The 21521-nt window shown below is 49.3% G+C and overlaps 1 protein-coding gene and 2 non-coding genes across 18 annotated transcripts; all 3 read left to right on the forward strand.

Moving 5' to 3' along the window:
* Positions 1–272: 272 nt before the first annotated feature.
* On the forward strand, positions 273–16078 carry Pabpc4 (poly(A) binding protein, cytoplasmic 4). 16 transcript variants are annotated; one of them, NM_001436706.1, is given in 16 exon segments: positions 273–1345; positions 4523–4716; positions 6666–6781; positions 7878–8017; positions 8340–8434; positions 9188–9325; positions 10159–10254; positions 11449–11721; positions 11955–12042; positions 12168–12287; positions 12716–12802; positions 12898–13025; positions 14607–14700; positions 14786–14916; positions 15187–15283; positions 15778–16078. In NM_001436706.1, coding segments are annotated over 15 exon segments (1983 nt in total). In that variant the 5' UTR covers positions 273–1152; the 3' UTR covers positions 15277–15283; positions 15778–16078.
* Positions 8793–8924, forward strand: LOC120103283 (small nucleolar RNA SNORA55). Its single transcript, XR_015621568.1, has one exon. It is a non-coding gene; the product is annotated as a small nucleolar RNA SNORA55 (small nucleolar RNA).
* Positions 10450–10582, forward strand: LOC148006033 (small nucleolar RNA SNORA55). The gene has a single exon (XR_015621569.1). It is a non-coding gene; the product is annotated as a small nucleolar RNA SNORA55 (small nucleolar RNA).
* Positions 16079–21521: the final 5443 nt, after the last annotated feature.

Below are 21521 nucleotides of genomic sequence, written 5' to 3' on the forward strand. Positions count from 1 at the left end.
CCTGTTAGCTGTAATTTAGCATCGCTTTGTGTAGATGTAGGCATTTCATGGATGTTTTAAACATTATACCTGTGTGTGGGTGTTGGGGAGGATATGGCTCAATCCATACATCGTGGAAAAAAGAATCATACAGGTGCGAACGACCGGTCCTCCAAACGCAAGGGGTCGCTGTGACACCTTTCGGCCGCTCCAGGTCACTCTCGCGTGGCTGCCCCGCCTTGGGCCCCCGGGCAGAGTGGGCGGGCACGACTGCGCCCAGGTCGCGAGGCGCCCTTCGACCAGCAGCGCCCGGGGCGGGAGGGTATAAATGGAGCGGTGGCTGCTTCAGCCGCCTCTCTCCGCCCCGGGTCGCAGTCGCTAGTGCTGCGTTTGGGCTCAGCAAGCCTAAAGCAAAAAAGAGAAAAAGCTTAAAAAAAATTTAAAAAAGCCTCAAAAAACCCTAAAAAAAAGAAAAGAAGAAAAGAGAAAAAAAAGAAAAAGGAAGGAAAAGAAGAAAAAGAACGAGACCGCGACTTGTGCTGGGAGCCCGCGGGGAAGTGACTTTCACAGCTTCCGGCCTGCCTGTCCGTCGGCGTCTGTCTGTCCGTCCCGTGGTGAGCCGTCCCCTAGGCCCGGCCCGCCCCCGCACGCCTCCGCGCCGCGTGGCAGCCCCGCGCCCCGGCTGGCCGCACCACGTGTCCGCGCTGCCCTTCGCCGGCACCCGCAAAGATTTGGTTTCCCCCTTCCCGGGCCGCTGTAATTGTAAACCGCCGGGAGCCCGGGGCCTATATTTATCGCGAAACGCGTGTCCCCAAGGCCGCTGTGAGCGCAGCATCTGGCTGCCTCTAGAAAAAATTTTTGCCCCCTCTGCAAGGGGATTCCCTACTTCAATTTTTATCTTTTAAGCTCCAAGCCAGGACAGCTGGAGAGTACAAACTCCAGGAGAGGGCCATATTGTTTTTGAGAGCCTTTTGTCTTGGGGCTTTTGCGGTCCGGTGTAAGTCGTCCCGCACTCCGGTCCCGCCTCGGAGCCTCCCTGCTCCAGCCTCTCCCAGCGTCGCTGGTGCCACCTGTGCGCTGCGGCGCGTGCCACAGCTCTTCGGAGCCCCTTTTGTCCTGCAGTAGGCCCTGCAAGAAGTCCTGGCGGGGCTCGGGGTAGTAGGGGGTGGGGAGATGAACGCTGCGGCCAGCAGCTACCCCATGGCCTCCTTATACGTGGGCGATCTGCACTCCGATGTCACCGAAGCCATGCTGTATGAAAAGTTCAGCCCTGCGGGGCCTGTGCTGTCCATCCGGGTCTGCCGCGATATGATCACCCGCCGCTCTCTGGGTTATGCCTACGTCAACTTCCAGCAGCCAGCTGACGGTGAGTAGGAGCGGTGTGCACACATTCGGGAGATTCCTGGGGACCTTGGGAGTGCTGTAGGCGGAGGCCAAACTGCCAGGGCTGGGGAACATACTAAATAGCATGTAGCCAGAGAAGCCTGGATGGAAGCACGAGGCAGAGGTTGAGCCAGGCATGTGGTCACGACCCCGGCTTCAGTCTTCCACCACTTGGTAACCTGATGACCTTGGGCTACTGGGTGGGGGTGGGGTAGAGCAGGGATTGGAACCCAAGGAGATTGGAAATCGGGATCCGAATAAAGTGACTTGGCTATTCTAGTGTATATATAACCCCCTTCAAGTAGAAGTGGATCTGTTGTAGACCCTGGCATGAATTGGCACTCCTCAATGGATTGAAACAACACCCTCAAAAGTATAGGTTTCAAGACTGCTGGCCCTAACCTAGACTGACGATTTGAGATGGCTTTAGGAAGCAAGGTGAGCGGTTTCCTGCTGTGGTCTTGAGAGGGGAGTAGCTCCTAGTGTTGCCAGCAGTTTCTATCAGACCCCCCACCTCCTATCCCTTTGGTAAGGGGTTTGCTATGCAGTTTTGGTGACTTGCTCAGCTGCATGAAGCTCTAGGGATGTAGAGAATGGTACCCAGGAAGTCTAGGAAGGTGTCACTTGAAACAGTACTGGGCAATTATTCATCTCACCTGTGCTCATCAAGTTGGGGTGCCAGGGAGTCTCCTGCCATCCCTGTGCGGGGAGGGTGCAGGCAAGCCACAAGCCCAGAAGAAACCCAGTCAGGGGCTGCACATGACTCCAGATTAAAAGGAACCAGCTGTAGAAACTGGCGTAGGGGTGGGACACAAGCCATTCTGTAGCAAATGATCTTTAGTCCCTACCCCTGTCTGTCCCCACTCTTGGTGAGGCAGAAGCTTCCTTGCCCAAGTTGCAGCTGAGACCAGAGAGGTAGGTCTAGTTGAGATGCTAGGTAATTTCTAGTATATTGATCAAAGCACTTGGAGCCTAGTTCTGTTTGTCCCCAGGATATAAGGGGGTTGTGATGGAGTCCCTTAACTGCCTGCTTTCTTGACTTCTGAACAAAAGTCCTGTCTCTTAGAAATAGCAGAGGCCATTGGTCAGTGTGTCTGCCAACACATACCTCTGTAAGACTTCTCCCTGCTATAAATAAGTTCAGCCTGGTTTGTCAAGCTAAGCTGACTCCGACAGTGTCTGAAATAGATCAGGAGAATTATGTTGGGGTGGGCTCCTTTCCTGCTAATATGATGGGATAGTTTGAGTTTGTAAACTCCTGCAGTCACTTAAAGGCACGTTCCTACCTGACCCTTCCTGATCTGTCCTGCCATCCCCTCTGCCTAGCCACCGTCTCCCACACATGCCATGGGAAAGGTTGGGTGTAGATCCTCTTGGCTGATTGGACAGTTGAGTTTGCTGGGCAGTTTTAGGGAGCTTTTTCTCTTTTCTCTTGGCAGTGCTAGGGATTAAACCCAGGGTCTCAGCACATTGAGCAACTAACATATGCTAGGCTTTGTCCCTCCGAAGTACCTGTGGTAGGCTGAGAGGTTTTGTTTTTGAGACAAGGTCTCTATGTAGTCCTGGCTGCCTTGGAACTCACTATGTGAAGTAGACCAGGCTGACCTTGAACACACCTCCATAGACTTGTCCTATGACTTTCCTGGGGAGATGCAAGTCTTCAAGACAGGATTTCTTTATGTAGCCTTGGTTGTCCTAGAACCGTCTCTGCCGATGTGGCTAGCCTATAATTCACAGATGGCCAGCCTCCGCCTCCCAAGTAAGTGCTGGGACTGAAGTATGATACCATGCCAGGAGACTTAGAATTCTGTACAGCACATAGCCAGGGATGACTGAACTTGTGGTGTTTGTCTACTCACCGCACATGGGAGCCCATGACAGACCAAAAATACAAATACCACCAAGTCCAACTTTATGAATTTTATCAGGGTTACTTGGAGGAGTATGGGTGAGGGGTTGCTTACAGAAAGCTGGGAACCTGGAACACAGTGCACAGCTGCAGGCCACAACAGATTGGAGAGTGACCTTTCCAGGTGCCTCAGTTGTCTAGATCTCTTCCAGGCCGCTTGGCTCTTTCCTGCTTTTTCCAGGAAGCTGGTCTGGTCCTTAACAGTTTTTACAGCTTTTCTCCTGAGTGTCTTGGCAACCCAGCTTCCTTCCCTCTGAGGGGGGGCTATCAGCTTTTTATTGTAGGGTTGGCCCTAGTGAATCTGATCAGTTTCAGGGACTTCCTGAAGCTAATTAAGTTTTCATGTTCCTGCTTAATAAGGAGCTTTCTTCAGGTTGGGAAGTTTGTACCACAGTGCCACTGGGATTAAGAACCCCATGCCCAGCTGTCTAATTTGACTGACAGTCACCTCAACCAGGCTGACCTAACTTTGTAATCTTTCTGTACTGTGGGTTTAGACTTGTCACCTCACTCTACCTTAGACCCTGTTTTAATCTCATAGAGGGTGCTTGCTTAGGTCATGACACTGCTTCAGTGAAGTCACTGGTCATATCCTTGTTGCCACCAGCAAAGTGTGGCATTGTGGCATCAGGACTTTTGGTCCTTCCAAGTCTCAGGTGCCTGGTGGGCTTCCTTGGGCAGTCAAGGAACAACCCAACCAGCTAGAAGGAAAGAGTAGCTAAATTCTTAGGATTCTAAAGATTTCCAATTAAACCTGAGCCCTGGGATAAAGGTGTGGCGGTTTATCCTACTTTTAAGTTTTGTTTGGTTTTCAGTATAAAAATAGACAAGGCGTGGTGGCACATGCCTTTAATCCCAGAACTCAGGCAGTAGCAGACAGCTCTCGAGTTCAAGGCCAACCTGGTCTAAATATAGGTTCTAGGACAGTTGGGGCTATAGAGAGACCCTGTCTGGAAAGTAACAGTAAGGATTAAAAAAAAGTGGATGGGGGGCTGGGGATTTAGCTCAGTGGTAGAGTGCTTACCTAGGAAGCGCAAGGCCCTGGGTTCGGTCCCCAGCTCCGGAAAAAAGAACAAAAAAAAAATGGATGGGATCTAGTTTTCGATGCATTAACTAGGAACATGAGCTTAGTCCATGGTGAGAGTCTTGGTTCCCTGAGGCCATCTTGATACTTCAGAGATCTTTCTGGCATGGCAACAAGTCTTCTTAGTTGATTGGCATTCTTAATGAGTGAGTGTTCCTCCTTGACAGCTGAGAGGGCCTTGGACACCATGAACTTTGATGTGATTAAGGGGAAGCCAATCCGGATCATGTGGTCTCAGAGGGACCCCTCTTTGAGGAAGTCTGGTGTGGGAAATGTCTTCATCAAGAACCTGGACAAGTCTATAGACAACAAGGCACTGTATGACACTTTCTCTGCCTTCGGAAACATCCTGTCCTGTAAGGTAAGCGTCCGCCAAGGACTGTTGGCCGAATAGGAGTAACTGCTGCTTCTTGAAAACAAGATAAATGCTATGGCTGGGTGTGGTTTGTGCTCAAGGCTGCTGATGGGAGCTATCTAGGGAGTTCAAGGCCAGCCTGGGGATAGCATCAAAGGGAGGGTACCTTAGAATTCGGGACAATTGGGTGTGATAACTTTCCTATCACTGAGGGTGTTTTGGCTTGGTTTTAGTGTTAGCATTTTGGTGACCTGTGGTTTCGTTAAGGCATTTCACACATGTGCATATGTATCTTGATCATGTCATTCCCCAATTCTTAGCCTACTCCCCATAACCCCATCCTAATTCTCGACTAACCCACTGCTATCTTTGTGTGTGCGACCCAATGCATTTCATTAGGGTTGTTTACAACCCCCTCCCCCATTGCTATGTAAACCTCGGGTCTAGTGAGCTTTACCCACAGCCCTCTCTACTTTTTCGTATCTCACCAAGGTGCCTAGTGTGGTCTTGAACTTATGGCTGCCCCTAGTCTCCCAAGTAGCAGTTAACTCACCCACTAAGCTGGATCCCACTCTGGGAATGGAATTATCACAGAAGAGCATGTGGGGAATCTTAGCCACAGGTTTTTTGTTTTGGGTTTTCGAGACAGGGTTTCTTTGTGTAGCCTTGGTTGTCTAGAACCATCTCTGCAGATGTGGCTAACCTATAATAACTCACAGGCGGCCTGCCTCTGCCTCTCGAGTGCTGGGATTAAAGTATGACACCGGGCCAGGTGACTTAGAGCTCTGTATGGCATATAGCCAAGGATAACTGAACTTCTGGTGTTCGCTAAGATTACAGGTGTGTGCTGCCGCCCCCAGCTTGTATGGTACAGGGTTGAGGCAAGCAGTCTGCCAGATGAACTCCAGCTACTTGTAAGGTGTTTTGTGTACTTTCATGGTACCGACTGTTGAAAGTTTCCATTTGGGATTGGGGTCAGCAGCCCCTTGTTTCTGGGAACCTTACTCAGCCGCTAACCTTCACATGGTGGCTGCTGACACACTCAGGACTTGACTTTTGTGCACTTGGAAAGCACTTTTCTGAGCACCTTGGTTTGTACCTGATCTTTCTGGTTTTTCCCTGTTTTCTATGCTGTGATTGAACCCTTTGCAGTGCTCGAATACTGAGCTAGCCTCCAGTCCTGCCCCCTCTTTCATTAAGTTTTTATCTATGAACAAGTTGTATCTGGGTGTTGCCTGTGGATCCCAGGGAATGAGCCAAAGACTTTTACTCATTGAACCTTCTTTCCCTTAAACCCCCGCCCACCCCCATACACACTTTGAGCAGCATCTTACTGGGCTGGCCTCAGATGGCATGTTGTGTGGGTGAGTGACCAGGAAGATGATCAAGGTTCCCATCCCAAGTGCTGGTATTACTTTCTTTCTTTCTTTTTTCTTTTTTTTTTTTTTTTTAAATAAAGGAGCACTTGAGGGGAAAAAAGGAAATTTCCTGGGCTAGGCAGGAAATTCATTTGGTAAAGTGTTTGCTGCATGGGAAAGGATCTGAGTTACATTCCCTAGAATCCTTGTTAAAAACTGGGCAGGGGGGGTTGGGGATTTAGCTCAGTGGTAGAGCGCTTGCCTAGGAAGCGCAAGGCCCTGGGTTCAGTCCCCAGCTCCGAAAAAAAGAACCAAAAAAAAAAAAAAAACTGGGCAGGGGACCATCCACCCATGAATGCATGATACCAGTGTTGCAAAGGCAGAAACAGGATTCCTGGGGCTTGCTTGTCAGTCTGGAGGGAACCTGTATCCAAAAAACCCCCTGAGGCTCACCTTGCTGGCACAGAAACACAATGTGGGCCAGAAATAGACTAATCATGGCAGCCGTTGGAAAGCAGGGTACTTGGTAGTGCTGGGTCCTGTGAGGTCCGTACATCTGGCCAGTGGCCCCCAGGTGACCTGCCTCCTCTTCAACAGGTGGTCTGTGATGAGAACGGCTCTAAGGGTTATGCCTTTGTCCACTTCGAGACCCAAGAGGCTGCCAACAAGGCCATCGAGAAGATGAATGGCATGCTCCTCAATGACCGCAAAGTGTGAGTGTCCCAGTCTGGAGCGACAGCCATCGCATGAGCCAGCCATGGCCCCACCTCGGTATTAACTGGCACACACAAGGCGGCTACTGGTTCTCTCGGCCCAAGTGTGGCCTGCTCCTACCTCTCCACTCCAGGGCTGGTGAGTCTCCCTGCCCGAGCCATGGCAGCCCTTTTGACTTGCCACAGTCGGCTCCCTGCCGAGCCATGGCCTGCCTGCTGCCTCTCCCTTAAGGCATTCATCTGGGTTTTGTGAGCGTCAGCAAGTGGGGCTGGCTAGAAGACAGCTCTGAGCCCACTCTGAGCAGGGGTCTCGGCCAGCGGCAGAGTGGAGAGGCCCTGGGCTGACCAGGAGCTGGATATTAGTTATAACCTCAGCTTTCCTTCAACTCATTCCTACCCGTGGGGCTCTTGCTAGTTTTTGGCACCAAATTGTCCTCTAGTCTTCTGAGCTGTGACATTTCACTGTCCGTTGTTTAATTGGCATACTGTGAAAAAAAGCTCATCCCTTTTCGGATCATTACTGTGGGGTTGGGGACAGCCATGGGTATTTTTTTTTTTTTTTTTTTTTTTTGCATTTTGTACTATTGCATTTTGGCTATTACAAGCAACAATCATTTCTGTCCTTTGGGGTGTGGAATAGGCAAGGCTTCGTGTATGTCTGTGTCGGGTGTGTGGACATATTTTCCTGTCAAGGTTACCGAATGATAAGCAAAGGTCACCTGATTGCGGCCGTCCCGCTGCTGGACTTAACCACTGTTAACAGTTTGGTTTATATCCTTCCAGACGTTTTCTATGCATTTACATAGATGCACAGAAATGAACGTTTTAAAAACATGGTCTTCTGGTTTCTTCACGAAGGCAGTGTGATGTGGTAGGAGTGGCCCTGGTCTGAACCAGGAGCCCTGGGGCTGGTCCCTGCCAGACAGCCCCTGTCTCTTTCTTTTTCTGCTGGGGACTTGGGGCATCTGAGCTTGTTCTTGTGGTGGATGGGGTCCTTGTGTGTGTTAACCTCTCCTGCCGGCCTTTAATCTGCATTCCTGGAAAACTGTGTTTCGTTCCTTCTGCGTGATCACCGTTCTTCATGGTTTCTTTGTAGGTTCGTGGGCAGATTCAAGTCTCGCAAAGAGCGGGAAGCCGAGCTTGGAGCCAAGGCCAAGGAATTCACCAATGTTTATATCAAAAACTTTGGAGAAGAGGTGGATGATGAGAATCTGAGGGAGCTATTCAGCCAGTTTGGTAAGTTGAGGCCTGGAGCCCGCATGCCCACTCTTGTACTGACCATACCAGGCTTAATCCGTTTTTCTTTCGGCAAGGACACTAACCTCAGGGGGTGGAGGGTGAACATAAAAGTCCAGGCCTTTTTCTCTTGGCTTCATCTCCGCTTTTTCCTTTGTAAGGTAATCCCAGAAGCTTGGTGGGGTTTTAGACCAGATTTGGTACCTCTTTCTGTCTCAGACCCATCTGGGCTCATCTGGAGATTTGTTCCAGCTGAGTTAGGAGCAAGAAGTCCTCGTGAGCTGTGGCAGACGTCACTAACTGTTCTGTCCTGTGGTGATAGGTAAGACCTTAAGTGTCAAGGTGATGAGAGACTGCAGTGGGAAGTCCAAAGGCTTCGGCTTCGTGAGCTATGAGAAACATGAGGATGCCAATAAGGTAAGAGCGCTGTGAGGGTCGAGAAGAAACTGGGCGGCACCTAGTGCAAAGTAGAGTAGCTAGAGGGGGCTCAGTGGGTGTGCAGCTCTGCCCAGCATCCAGTTAATGATCTGTTAACTGTCAGTTCAGATACTGATGGAAGATTGGGGCAGGTGGTTGTCCCCATTCTTGGGTAGAGAAACTGAATCCTTTAGGTAGGGCAATGTGCTGGACCCTTAACCTACAGAGGGGCCTGAAAAGTTGAGCGTTATCAGATCATCAGTCAAGACTCACCAGCCCTTGCCTAATTTTTATACAGATACTGTGTTTAGAGACCACCACTCCCCACCACCGTACACACATACCCTTTACACCCTCTGCACTCAAATCTTTCCCAGGCCTGCTGCTTGGTGCCGGTCTGGGGACAGGCAGTGCAATAGTAGAGCAGAGGAAATCCAGACGGGTTGTTTCCATCTGTCCTGGGGCCTGTCTCTACAACTCTGCCACACTCCTTGAGAATGAAGGTGTTTTTGAAGATGCTGAAGCTAGGGGTGGGAATTAAGGGAAAAAAGATGTCTGCATCAGTAATGACCAGTAACTCATTTAGGTGCTGACTCCACTTCCCTCCTGAGTGGGGTTATAGTGTAGCAGACTTCAGTGTCCATCAGTCCATCGAGAAGCATTTTCCTTGGTGTGCTGGGCTCTGCTACAGAAGATGGCCAAGTCTCTGTGTTACGTATGTCTTCAATTAAAGACGTACATCTTCTCTCTCAGGCTGTGGAAGAAATGAATGGAAAAGAAATGAGTGGGAAATCCATATTTGTAGGCCGTGCTCAGAAAAAAGTAGAACGTCAGGCGGAGTTAAAACGGAAATTCGAACAGCTGAAGCAGGAGAGGATTAGTCGGTACCAGGTGAGGCGGCTGCCTTCTCCAGGGTGTGGTGCCAGTGGTGCTGTAGACTTCTGTGGGAAGGGGCATTCCCCTGCAAAGTCGGGTTTAAAGGCTGGCACCTGCCAAAGCATTGCCGGGTAGGGCCGGTGATACAGGCCTCTGTTCTGAAAGTGTCCACACACTGCTCTTGGCTGTGTGGGTTCATTTCCCTAAGATGCCCCTTTAGGCGCAGCAGCTGAAAGAGCCCTGTAGGGTGAGTGGTTGGCCAGAGCGCGTATGGGAAAGTGATGTGGCTGTATCCATGGCTCTAGGGCAGGAGTTTCTCACCGTGGGCTAATGTCAGTCCTGCAGGGGTGGGGATGTTTGTCCTGATTTGAGGCAGAGTTTACTATAACTCGGGGTGGCCTGGGGGAAATCATTGCATTAGGCTGACCTAGATCTCTAGCAACCCTCCTTCCTCAAAACGGGTTAGAGCCCCAACTCTGGAGCCTCTAGGTTTTGTTTTTTAAGGTAGGGTCTTGCTCTGTATCCTAGGCTGGCCTCAAACACTCAATAGTCCCTTGCCTTGGCCTCCTGAGTACAAGAAGGGTCACAGGCAAGAATTGTTTTTGGTTGGTAGGGTGGTTTTTGGTGAGACAGGGTTTGTTGTGTAGCCCTATCTGGCCTGGAACTCACTCTGTAGATCAGGCTGGCCTCAAACTCACAGATCCACCTGTCTCTGCCTCCCAAGTGCGGGATTAAAGGCATACACCAACCACTGCCTGACTTCAGGCAAGAGTTTTAACTTGACAGGTCCCCAAGTGTGTTGGGAAATAACTGTATAGAGATGTATTTAACAGTAATCCCCTCTCCAGGGAGTGAATCTCTACATTAAGAACTTGGATGACACCATTGACGATGAGAAGTTAAGGAAAGAGTTCTCACCCTTTGGATCAATCACCAGTGCGAAGGTAATAACGTGTGCTAGCATGGGTTTGGAAACAGTTTTTTCTGTCGTTGGGTCAATGGCGTTAGTTAATTGTGTTGGTGGTCCAGAGTACAATGTTCTAGCATGTTCCTCCTTGCTTCAGATATCTGGAGAAGGTTTGTGATTGTATGTGTTGTCTACTTGCACTGGGGCTTGGAGTCTGGCCCAGTTCCTCACAGCACTCAAATCTTTCCCAGGCCTGCTTGCTTGGTGCTGGTCTGGGGACAGGCAGTGCTATAGTAGAGCAGAGGAAATCCAGACGGGTCGTTTCCATCTGTCCTGGGGCCTGTCCCTACAACTCTGCCACACTTCCCCCCTTGAGAACAAGGTTTTAAAGGTTTAGTGGGCCTTTGACAGGAAAGTTTGGCTGGACAGCCAAGATCATGCGGGCATGGTCTGCAACGGGACCTTAGCACTTGGGGAGTGACACTGGTCGAGGTAGTGGCCTGACACTGCATATTGCTTGGTGGAGCACACAGCAGCTACCACACAAGGCCTTTAAGTTGTGAAAAGGGTTGAGTGGTGGCCAGGTAGGGTTTGGCCTTCTGTGTAAGGTGTTGGTATTGGTATCGGTTTTTCGTTGGTTGTATTTTCATACAGGGTCTTGCTATGTAGTCCTGGGTGATTAGAATTCACTATGTAAACCAGGCTGACCCAAAAACTCAGATCTGCTTGCCTCCTGGATGGCTGGCAAGATGGTGTATGCCACTATGCTCTGCTGTGGGTATTTTATTTAAACCTTTTGGGGTGCTGGCAAAAGAACCCTCCTTGCTTCAGATATCTGGAGGTTTGTGATGGGGGGTGGATAGCCCTGGCAAACATTTCCTGGTTCTTCTTGGTGTCACCCACTTAACTGGCCCTGTTGGTGTATGCCTCTGCAAAGCCATATACCTTTAAAGACCAGGCAGATGACAGGGCACTGTTCCATGGGTAGAAGACTGTTGACCTAGTAACACACTGACCTTGGAGGATTAAAGAGGCCAACACACAAGGCACAGGAAAGCAGTAACCCCTTCAGTAAAGAGAAAGACGTTAGAGGCTGGCTCTGCAGAGACTGTGATGTATTCAGAGTTAGTTGTCTTAGAGTGTGGGAACCAGGGCTCAGAGGGGCTGGTAAGACTGATTAGACTCTGTTTTCCTGTCCTGCCTCCCAGTGACATCCAGTCTCTTTCCGTAGGTGATGCTGGAAGACGGGAGAAGCAAAGGGTTTGGCTTTGTCTGTTTCTCCTCTCCTGAAGAGGCAACCAAAGCGGTCACGGAGATGAACGGACGCATTGTGGGCTCCAAGCCTCTGTACGTCGCCCTGGCCCAGAGGAAGGAGGAGCGGAAGGCTCACCTGACTAACCAGTATATGCAGCGTGTGGCAGGAATGAGAGCGCTCCCTGCCAACGCCATCTTAAATCAGTTCCAGCCTGCAGCTGGTGGCTACTTTGTGCCGGCAGTGCCACAGGTAGATCTGCTAGGCAATCTCGGCAGCTGAGGGAGGGGTGTTTGGGGACTAGTGTTGAAGTAAGAGAGATGAATTAACCTGTGGTTACATCGCCAATGAGGTGGAATAACTGTCCATTGACAGTCCTTCCACTTTTGAGTAGAATACTAAGTTAATCACCCAAATATTGACCCAGTGTCCGGGTGAGGGCAGTGGGTGCAGGTTCTTAAGACTTGGATTCTTTTCCCCTACAGGCCCAGGGAAGACCTCCATATTACACACCTAATCAATTAGCGCAAATGAGGCCTAATCCACGCTGGCAGCAAGGCGGGAGACCTCAAGGTAGGTAGCAGGAAGCAGAGCCTTGTTCCTCGGGCTATGCCTGTCCAGTAGTTCACCGGCTTCTCCTGCAACCCAGCACCTGGTCCATCCTGGCTGGTCCGTGCTGAGTGCCCTTGTCTCTTCAGGCTTCCAAGGAATGCCAAGTGCCCTGCGGCAATCTGGGCCTCGTCCAGCTCTTCGGCATCTGGCTCCAACTGGTAATGCTCCGGCCTCTCGTGGCCTTCCTACTACCGCTCAGAGAGTCGGTGAGCAAACTGGCCTGTAGGCGCATGGCCGGGGAGGGGGGATCCAGATGACTGGCTCTGATCTGCCCTGGCTTGGTCAGTCTGGGTCTCGTTTTTCCTGCATCCTTAGCTGTGTGCTTAGGTAGTTGCTTCTGCCTTCACGAGCAGTGACTGTGGGTCCTGGTGTGTTGGTCACTCTGAACACTGTCTGCTCAGCGGGTGTCATGTGAACGGTCACCCAGAAGTACTCTGTCTGGATGGATATACAGGCACCACGCTGTTGAGGGTGGAGGGACGAGGAGACTCTCATTCTAAATGTGCAAAGACGTCTGTGGTGTCCTTTGGCCCTGTGAGGGACATGTGTGGTCATGTGCTGGAGTTCTTCCATGGGACGTGGCCAGTTGGGCATCTGCTGTCAACACTGATGTGCATTTGCTGGTCTGTTGTAGGGTCTGAGTGCCCGGACCGCTTGGCTATGGACTTTGGTGGGGCTGGTGCCGCCCAGCAAGGGCTGACTGACAGCTGCCAGTCTGGAGGTGGTATTGGGTGCACACAGAAGGGGGAAAGCTGGGATTTTGACGGGCCTTTGCCCAGGCTGATGCGCTTTAATTACACTTGTTCTCTCCACAAGGCGTCCCTACGGCTGTGCCAAACCTTGCACCTCGTGCTACAGTCGCTGCTGCTGCTCCCAGGGCTGTGGCTCCATACAAGTATGCCTCCAATGTCCGCAGCCCTCACCCTGCCATTCAGCCGCTGCAGGTGAGGCACAACAGAGCTGTGAACTGTGAAGGGATTTGTCCTATTTCTGCTCCATTTTAAAGATGCCATGTTTTTTGATTCCTCTTAAGTGTTAACAGGTTCTTACGACACCTGTGCACGCTCAGCTCTTGCCTCTGGGTTACCTTCACATCTGGTGACCTAATTGATCCTTGGCTGTTTTACAGGCAGTTGGTAACCTCTAGCTTTTCTTCAGGCTAGGGACTGACAGCTCAGTGGGCAGCCCGTTAAAGGCGCAAGCTCAGACTTGGATCCCCTGAACCCATATGAAAAGGGGTGGGGAAGTGGACAGTGTGCTGTGTAAGCATGGAGACCTGAGTAGTTCAGGTCCCAAGCACACATGTAAGAGTTGGCATTGTGGGGCCAGAGAGAGATGATGGTTCTTGGATCTGCAGGCTGGCCAGGAGAGCCAGAGTGAGCTCTAGGTTCCACGAGAGACCGAGTTTTAGAGAAGACACCTGACAGTTCTCTGGCCTACGTCTGTGCACATGCCACATATACACACATAACACAGAAAAGGCTGGACAAGGTGAGAAATCTAAACAGGAATCCCTGAGGCCAACCTGGCCTGGCCTACTGGGCAGATTCCAGACCAGGGAGGGAGATGACTTCCTTAAGAAAGTGGTGGTGATGCCTGAGGAACCAGGCCCCAGGGTTGACCTCCCCTACATCGTCAAACACATATACAGAACACCCAACAGAAAGCTTCCCAGAATATTCAGAGGTTAAGGTGCCTAAGCTGTGACCTAAAGCATAGCCACTTTCAGAACTTGGTGGCAGTTTGCTATGACTGGGCCTCACCTGCCCAGACAACTTCAGGAGTAGAAGCTGCTTTGAATTATTCTTAATAATAGTCTCCCTTCTCATCATTCTCTCCAGTGGGGGTTTCTTGGAACTTGGTGCTAATTCACCTGTAACACCTTTTTATGGTTCTAGCAACACTGTTGCATATATTAATGATCCTCAAATAATTGCTAATATATTAAAAACACCTAGACCAAGCCCCAGTCCTGTAAAAGAAAAGGTTGAATTTACCAGGGTATTATTAGCATATCCCAGAATCCAGGTGCTGGGTCAGTAGAGACAAAAGGATTAGGAGTTAAAGGTCAGCACCTACTGAGGCCAGCCTGGGTTCGGAGAGGGTACACAGAAAACCCAAACATCCTGTACCGGGGGATAATGAAGTATGGTTAGGAATGTTTTGATTCTCACTCTTTGGCTCCTGCCTCTGTATGTACTGACAATAACGTAAGGGAGGCATTGAAGAGAAGTGCATAAATACTGTGAAGTACGCACGTGTAATCCCAGCCCTTGGCCCTTGGCAGCAAGGGGATCAAGGCCAGCCAAGACTACATGAAAATCACAAATTATGTCTCCCGGGGCCTGGTTTTGACTGCAGGGCCTTGTGTTGTGAGGCAGGTTTGTTGGTCAGCATCTTCCCCTTCCAATAGCTTACAGTACACAGCTAGCCAGCTTTGTCTTTGAGCACAGGACTGCCACCTCCGCTCCCTTTCACATATAGTCTTCCTTAGTGCTAACCCCACTGCCTCTCCTGGTTCACAGGCCCCCCAGCCTGCAGTCCATGTCCAGGGTCAAGAACCCCTGACTGCCTCCATGCTGGCTGCAGCTCCTCCCCAGGAGCAGAAGCAGATGCTGGGTAAGTTCCATGCTTGGGAAAATGTCAGTCAGTTGGTGCTCACTGGGATTGGACACTTTTATGATGGCAACTGTTCTGCCCACAGGGGAGCGTTTGTTCCCACTTATCCAAACAATGCATTCAAACCTGGCTGGAAAAATTACAGGGATGCTGCTAGAAATCGACAACTCTGAGCTGCTCCACATGCTGGAGTCCCCCGAGTCCCTCCGTTCCAAGGTGAGCTGCCTTTCAAGACCCTGTGACATCACGGTTTAGCTTCAGGGAATGAGCTTGGGGGCCGTCCAGAGAGAAAGGTCTGTGGCCCCCATGGCCACCCATGTCTGATTTGAGCTACTGCTAAAGTTGTTGAAGAGATAGCACCAGGAGGAGCCCGCCTGGGGGATCTTCTACTCATTGACCACGTCTGTGTGCCAGGAGAGACAAGTGGGTCACTGAGCACCTGGGGTGGCTCCCCTCAGTCTCTGAACATCTGGGCGTCTTCCACAGGTGGATGAAGCTGTGGCAGTCCTGCAGGCTCATCATGCCAAGAAAGAAGCTGCCCAGAAGGTGGGCACTGTTGCTGCTGCTACCTCTTAAACCAGAAGTATGTTGACAGTTGACATTTTCTGCCTCTCTGGTGTTTCACATAGGGCCTTACTTAGCCTATGCCCCAGGATGATTCACTCAGCCTCCAGGATGCTGGGGGGCTACGTCCATGACTATGTCTGTAATCCCAGCTGTCCACGTTGGGGAGGCAGAGCCCTAGTACCCAGCTGCTCAGTCTGAGCAACCTAGAAGCACCTGATCACGTGCTTGGCCACCACATAGAAATGAATAATCTCCTGGCCTGACATAGTGGCAGTCACATCATAAGACCTACCTGCATCTATGCATATCTTATACCTTGCTAGCTTGGCCTGAGGTGGGTGAGATTGTGTCCTGCCAAGCTGGGAGAGCAGTGTGCAGAGGGATATTGGTCTTGTAGGACTGGTACCTGAGAGGTGATGGACAGTTGAAGTCAGGGCGGGATGGGGCAGCTGATGCTGATGGAGTTCTTATAGCGGGCTGCTTATTTGTGTTGGTGCTGCTCTCTTTCAGGAGTCAAAAGCCAAATAACCCCTCACGGCATTCAGCTGAGGTCTGAAGACTTCCTAGTTTGTCTGTGGACCTCTTTCAAGAACCAAGTTACAAATTCAACAGGTCATTTTGTATCAAAAGGTCAATTATGAAGCACCTAGAATTTTTCAATTATAAGAATATATTCTCTGGGTTCTGTTGTGGCCCAGATGATGGTAACTTTTTTTTCTATTATGAGTTCTGTTTTTTTTCCCCTCTCCCAGAAATTGGTTTTGATGTACCCAAGACTTAAGTTTCTCAATAAAGGAAATAAAATCTCCAAGTCTGGCTGTTTTTATGTGTTGCCAATCAGTTTTATTCTATATCTTGGGCTTTTTTGCTAGAACTACTGTTAGTATTAAATGAATTTACTTTTTCCTTTTTAGGAGGATTGGGTAAGCAAGCATGCAGTAAGTTAATGTGTCACTGGGGTGGAGCTTGCCTGGCATGTGCCAGGCCCTGAGCTCATGGCTGACACCTATGGTCCTAGCTGGAGTCAGTAGGAGCTACAGGATAGTGAGACCCAGTTTGAAGTCAGCTCAGCCCAAGCCTGAAAAAATGAGCTGAATTGAGCCATCAGAATGCTCTGCATACCATGACAGTATACTTGAATGTAGAATGCTCAGACCAGCAAAGTCTAGGCCCCTCGGGATTGCTGCAAACCCTAGGGATCCCTAGTCAAAGCCTCCACTCTCTTCCTGGAGTAAAGTTTGTCTCCTGGAGTTACCTGCTCACGTCAGCAAGTGCAACAAGGCTTCAGCTCTGGGAAAATGCTCAGAAATCCTCTGATAATTCTGTCTTAACAGCCAAGCCTGCCTCCAGGCTATGGGTAGGTTCCCTTAAGAGTTCTCTCTTTAAGTAACTGGTCCAAAAACCCAAACTGGAGTCTTTTTTTTTTTCTTTTTTCTTTTTTCCGGAGCTGGGGCGCAAACCCAGGACCTTGCACTTCCTAGGCAAGCGCTCTACCACTGAGCTAAATCCCCAACCCCCAACTGGAGGCCTTTTCAAGTGTATGTGGATATTCATGGGTCCAAAGACTGTAGGAGCTGGAGGCTGGAGTAAGGGGCAGTTGAAGATTCTGACTCCTGCCTCAGGTCCTCTGCCCTGAGGCTGTAGCTAAGTTGCTAGTCTTAATGTGTAATAAAACAGCTCTAATATTTCTGGACACATCGAAACCACCTTAACTCCAGAGGATCTGAGTCCTGCCCTTGGGCACCTTCACTGGTGTGTACATAGAGTTAAAGCTTAAAGATGGGGGTTGGTAGAGTCACCTGGCCCTTGATTGACCTCTGTCAGTCCAATAGTACACACAGGCTACAAGCTGTTGGAAAGCAGGGATGTGTTGGGTGGGGTGCTTTGTAAAGGTGGTCAGGGTTCGGTTGCACTTCTACAAAGCAGGTTTTCCTGAGGAAGAAGTTGCACTTGTAGGACTGTCTGACCTGTAGCCTCCAAGGGTAGCATTTGTTTCTTTTCCCAACTTCCAAGGCTCATGCCACTCACACGTGGCCCAAAGGTCTTCAAACCCAGCAGTGGGCAGTTGAGTCTAGCAGAGTCTCTGAACCTGAGATTGGCGGCCTTCTGCCTGCCTACAGCCCCCAGCAGTTTTGGGTGCTTGTCACTGACTCCTGTAAGCTCAGCACTGAGATCTTTCTTCAGTCTGTGTAGCAGCTGCTCTAACTACTGAGCTTCCCCAGAGAACAGTTGAATATTCTTGTCTCCCTGGCCAGCATTTTCTTGTCGTTTTGCCGTGCTGACATTGAACTCTTAGGCGTATAGTTTCCTGTCTGTACATATGTGAAATCTGATTTTTGTATACACTTGCGTATATACCTGCATACATACATGTCCATAAAGGAGTTAAGACTCACTCAGCACTAGTTGAGAATTTTTAAATTTAATTTTTAAATTTTATTGTTACTTTCACTGAGTCACCCTGGCTGGCTTCAAACTCTCTGCCTCTTCCTGAGTTCTAGGATCAAAGGTGTGGGCAATGAAGCCTGATTTTAATATATTTCCTGAGAACAAGTACAAAATTTAGTACAGGCATAATCCTCCGAGACATGTATGTTCCGACTTTAGTGGGTTTTCTTTCCTAGCTGAGGGTTCACCAGCATAGGCACACCATTTTGCTGCATCTCTGATCCCCTTCATTTGAAGCTGTTTCCCAGGTTTCCATTGTCCTGGGTTTTTTTGTTTTGTTGTTTTGTTTTTGTTATTCTTTTTTTTTTTTTTTTTTTGGTTCTTTTTTTCAGAGCTGGGGACCGAACCCAGGGCCTTGCGCTTCCTAGGTAAGCGCTCTACCACTGAGCTAAATCCCCAGCCCCTGTTTTTGTTATTCTTTTAAAGATTTATTTATTATATATTTATTATATATCGGTACACTTCAGACACACCAGAAGAGGGCATCAGATCCCATTACAGATGGTTGTGAGCCACCATGTGGTTGCTGGGAATTGAACTCAGGACCTCTGGAAGAGCAGTCAGTGCTCTTAACCACTGAGCCATCTTTCCCACCCCTATCCTGTTTTTGTAAGGAAACAGGCTGTGTGTGTGGCTTAAACTGTGAGCTCAAGCAGGCAGGTAACTCCCTCCTGATTGTGTCTAAGACGGCATGCTCTGACGGGAACACCACGGACACCACAGAAGTGGCACAGTTTGTGTCGTTTGAGGAAGTGCATGGAGTGGACTCTGAAATATCTGCCATCACTTGGTCAAGGCAAAGTAATCGGGCTTCATTTTTGAGATTGTCTTTTCCCTCCCAGAGTCTCACTGTTGTAACCTGGAACTTGAGATTCTCCTGTCTCAGACTGTCTGAATGCTGAGACCACAAGGCCTACGTCATTATGTTTGGCTTTTAATTTTGTTATTGATATTGAGAGCATCTCACCCGCTTGCCCTGGCTGTCCTGGAACTCACTCTGTAGATCAGGCTAGCCTTGAACTCACAGATCCTGGGTGCTGAGATTAGAGGCATGTGCTATTACTGCCCCACCTTTTCATTTATTTTTTTAAAGGCTAACTTCCATCCGCTGGTAAAACCGGGCTAGAGAGCTGGCCCAGGGGTTCAGAGCACTCGTTGCACCTGGGACCTGGGTTTAATTCCCAGCACCCACACGGTGGGTCACATGTTCTGTGATTTCACTTCTAGGGTGTCTAATACTTTCTAACCTGTGGCACCAGTAACACAGGTGGTATGCAGATAGACGGAGGCAAAACGTCTGTCCACACACTTGAAAGTTCTAAAGGTTGAAAACCATGCCAAGAATTCTACATGAAATTGCTTCTCCCTCCAGCTCGTGGTAGACCTGCCTGTTTTCCATCACTGAAACAAAGTCCTGGACAGGAATGACTGGGGAGGGAGGGGTCTCTGTTTCTCACTGCAGGGAAGGTATGTTAACAGTGCAGGCGCATCTGATTGACAGAACCAGGGGCAGCCATTACCTCAAAGGCCACCCCTAGTGACTCCGTATGGCTGAATCCTCATAAGCTAAAGATTCTCCCACCTCCCAAAACAGTGCTGTTAGCTGGGGTGTCTTAACCATGCAAACCACAATAACTGATCCTGGTAAATCCTTGGGTTTTGTTTTCTTTCTTTCCTTTTTTTTTTTTTAAATATTTTTAAATATTCTTTTCAAACTTTTTTTTCATTTATGTAGCAACTTCTGGAATTCAATCAACATCAGGTCTTGGCTTCCTTGTCTTTTCCTAGTCCATGGGTAGGCTGACCATCATTGACTCAGCCAGGGCCCTGTGCATGGCCTTGTAGGCAGTGTCTGTCACAATGCACACTTAGAGGTATGGTTTAGCCAGAACTCCTCCCCTGAGAAGCTCCCCATACCAAGTGGGATAGGATTCTAGTAGTTACCCAGTGAGTTTATCAGGCTTCCTTACAGAGCATGTGATGGGTTATTGACAGGAAGTGTCCTCAGACAGCCGCAATGGAGAACATACCATGGAGAATGGACCGATGGTTTCCCCACAGCCATCGAGCCATCGAGATGGAATGTCCCCCTCCCCTCCAATGACCTTCTCCAACTTGTTTACTCTAGGACTTCCTGAGACCCTCAGTCCACAAGCCACATGCAATTAGGGCAGAATTGCATACAAGTGGGGGGTGTGTGTGTGTGTGTGTGTGTGTGTGTGTGTGTGTGTGTGTGTGTATCTCGATGAAGGTACCCTTGCAATGAATAATCTTCCAATCCCCTCCAGATTGAAGGTGATTGGTTCTTATAGCTGATCTGATAAATCAGATGAAGGTTGTAAAGCATCCTACAGCAGTCTTCGAGGTAAATTCCTAGAATTACTGGGTCAAATTTTACTGTAAAGACACAGGCTAGAGTGGCGCATGTTTTTTTTTTTTTTTTTTTTTTTTTTTTTTTGTTCTTTTTTTCGGAGCTGGGGACCGAACCCAGGGCCTTGCGCTTCCTAGGCAAGGTGGCGCATGCTTTTAATCCTAGAACTCTAGAGGCAGAGGCAGGTGGAACACCGAGTCTGAAACCAGTTTGGTCCAAGTTCCAAGACAGCCAGGGATACATAAAGCCTGTCTCAAATAAAAAGATTTATTTTTAATTATCTGTGCTGTGTGTATACACATCAGTGAGTATGGGTTCCTGAGGAGGCCAGAAGAGGGTGTCCGAGCCTCCAGAGCTGGAGTTTTATGCAGTTGCTTTATTTTGCTTTTGGATTTTACTTTACTGTTAGATTTTATTTTACTGTTAGATTCATGGGTCTCAAACTACCAAGAATCCTCCTGCCTCAGCCGCTCAAGTATTTTAGGTGTATGTGGTGGTTTGAACAGATTTGACCCCAAAGACTCGAGTTTGAATGCCCATGGGGAATGGCACTATTAGGAGCTGCGGACTTTTGGAGTAGGTGTGGCCTTGGAGGAAGTGTGTCACTGTGGGGGAGGGCTTTGCAGTCTCCTATGCTCAAACTCCTCCCAGTGTAGAGTCCAGTTTCCTCTTTGCTGTCTTTGGATCAAGATGTACAACTCTTGGCTCCTCCAGCACCGTGTCTGCCTGCGTGCTGCCGTGCTTCCATGGATAATGGACTGAACCCCTGAAACTGTAAGCCAGCTCCAAGTAAATGTTTTCCTTTATATGAGTTACCTTGGTCACGGTGTCTCTTCACAGTAATAAAACCCTACCTAAGGCAATATGCCGCCACCATCTTTCAAATTAAAATTTTATTTTAATGTGTGTGTGTGTGTCTGTCTGTCTGTCTGTAAAAGCAGGTGCAGGTGCCTCCACAGGCCAGTGGTGCTGGGGTTCCAGCCGAGCCATCTGCTGGATGCTGAGAATCAAACCCCATCCTCAGGAAGAACGTCATGTCCTTTTACCTGCTGAGCCATCTCTCCAGCCCCTTTCCCACCTAAGTTTCCGCCCCCTGTTGGAGCTGGGCACTGAAGCCAACAGGCGTGCTGTGTGCACAGAGGCCCACCAGCTGAGCCAAACGTTTAACCCTTTTTTACTTTGCTTATAAAGTAATTTTTGCTGTGTAAAAACTTATTTTTAATGCAATGAAACTTTTTGGGGGGTTTGGTTGTTTTGAGATAGGGTTTCTCTTGTAGCCCTGGCTGTCTTAGAACTCACTCTGTAGATCAGGCTGGCCTCAGAGATCTGCCTGCCTCTGCCTCTCAAGTGCTGAGATAAAAGTCGTGAGCCAATGCCAGCTTGTAGTTAAGTATTGTTATCATTTTTTAAGACCGCACTGTGTAGCCTTGGATGT

The sequence above is a fragment of the Rattus norvegicus genome, chromosome 5 (assembly GCF_021556685.1).
Source record: "Rattus norvegicus strain SHRSP/BbbUtx chromosome 5, alternate assembly SHRSP_T2T, whole genome shotgun sequence".
In the NCBI taxonomy this organism is placed as follows: domain Eukaryota; kingdom Metazoa; phylum Chordata; class Mammalia; order Rodentia; family Muridae; genus Rattus; species Rattus norvegicus.

Coding starts and splice junctions, on each gene's coding strand:
- Pabpc4 (XM_087548324.1), top strand. CDS start 8,363: ATGAGAGACTGCAGTGGGAAGTCCAAAGGCTTCGGCTTCGTGAGCTAT. Junction 9,326..10,158: donor AGAGGATTAGTCGGTACCAG/GTGAGGCGGCTG, acceptor TCCCCTCTCCAG/GGAGTGAATCTCTACATTAA. Junction 10,255..11,448: donor GATCAATCACCAGTGCGAAG/GTAATAACGTGT, acceptor CTCTTTCCGTAG/GTGATGCTGGAAGACGGGAG.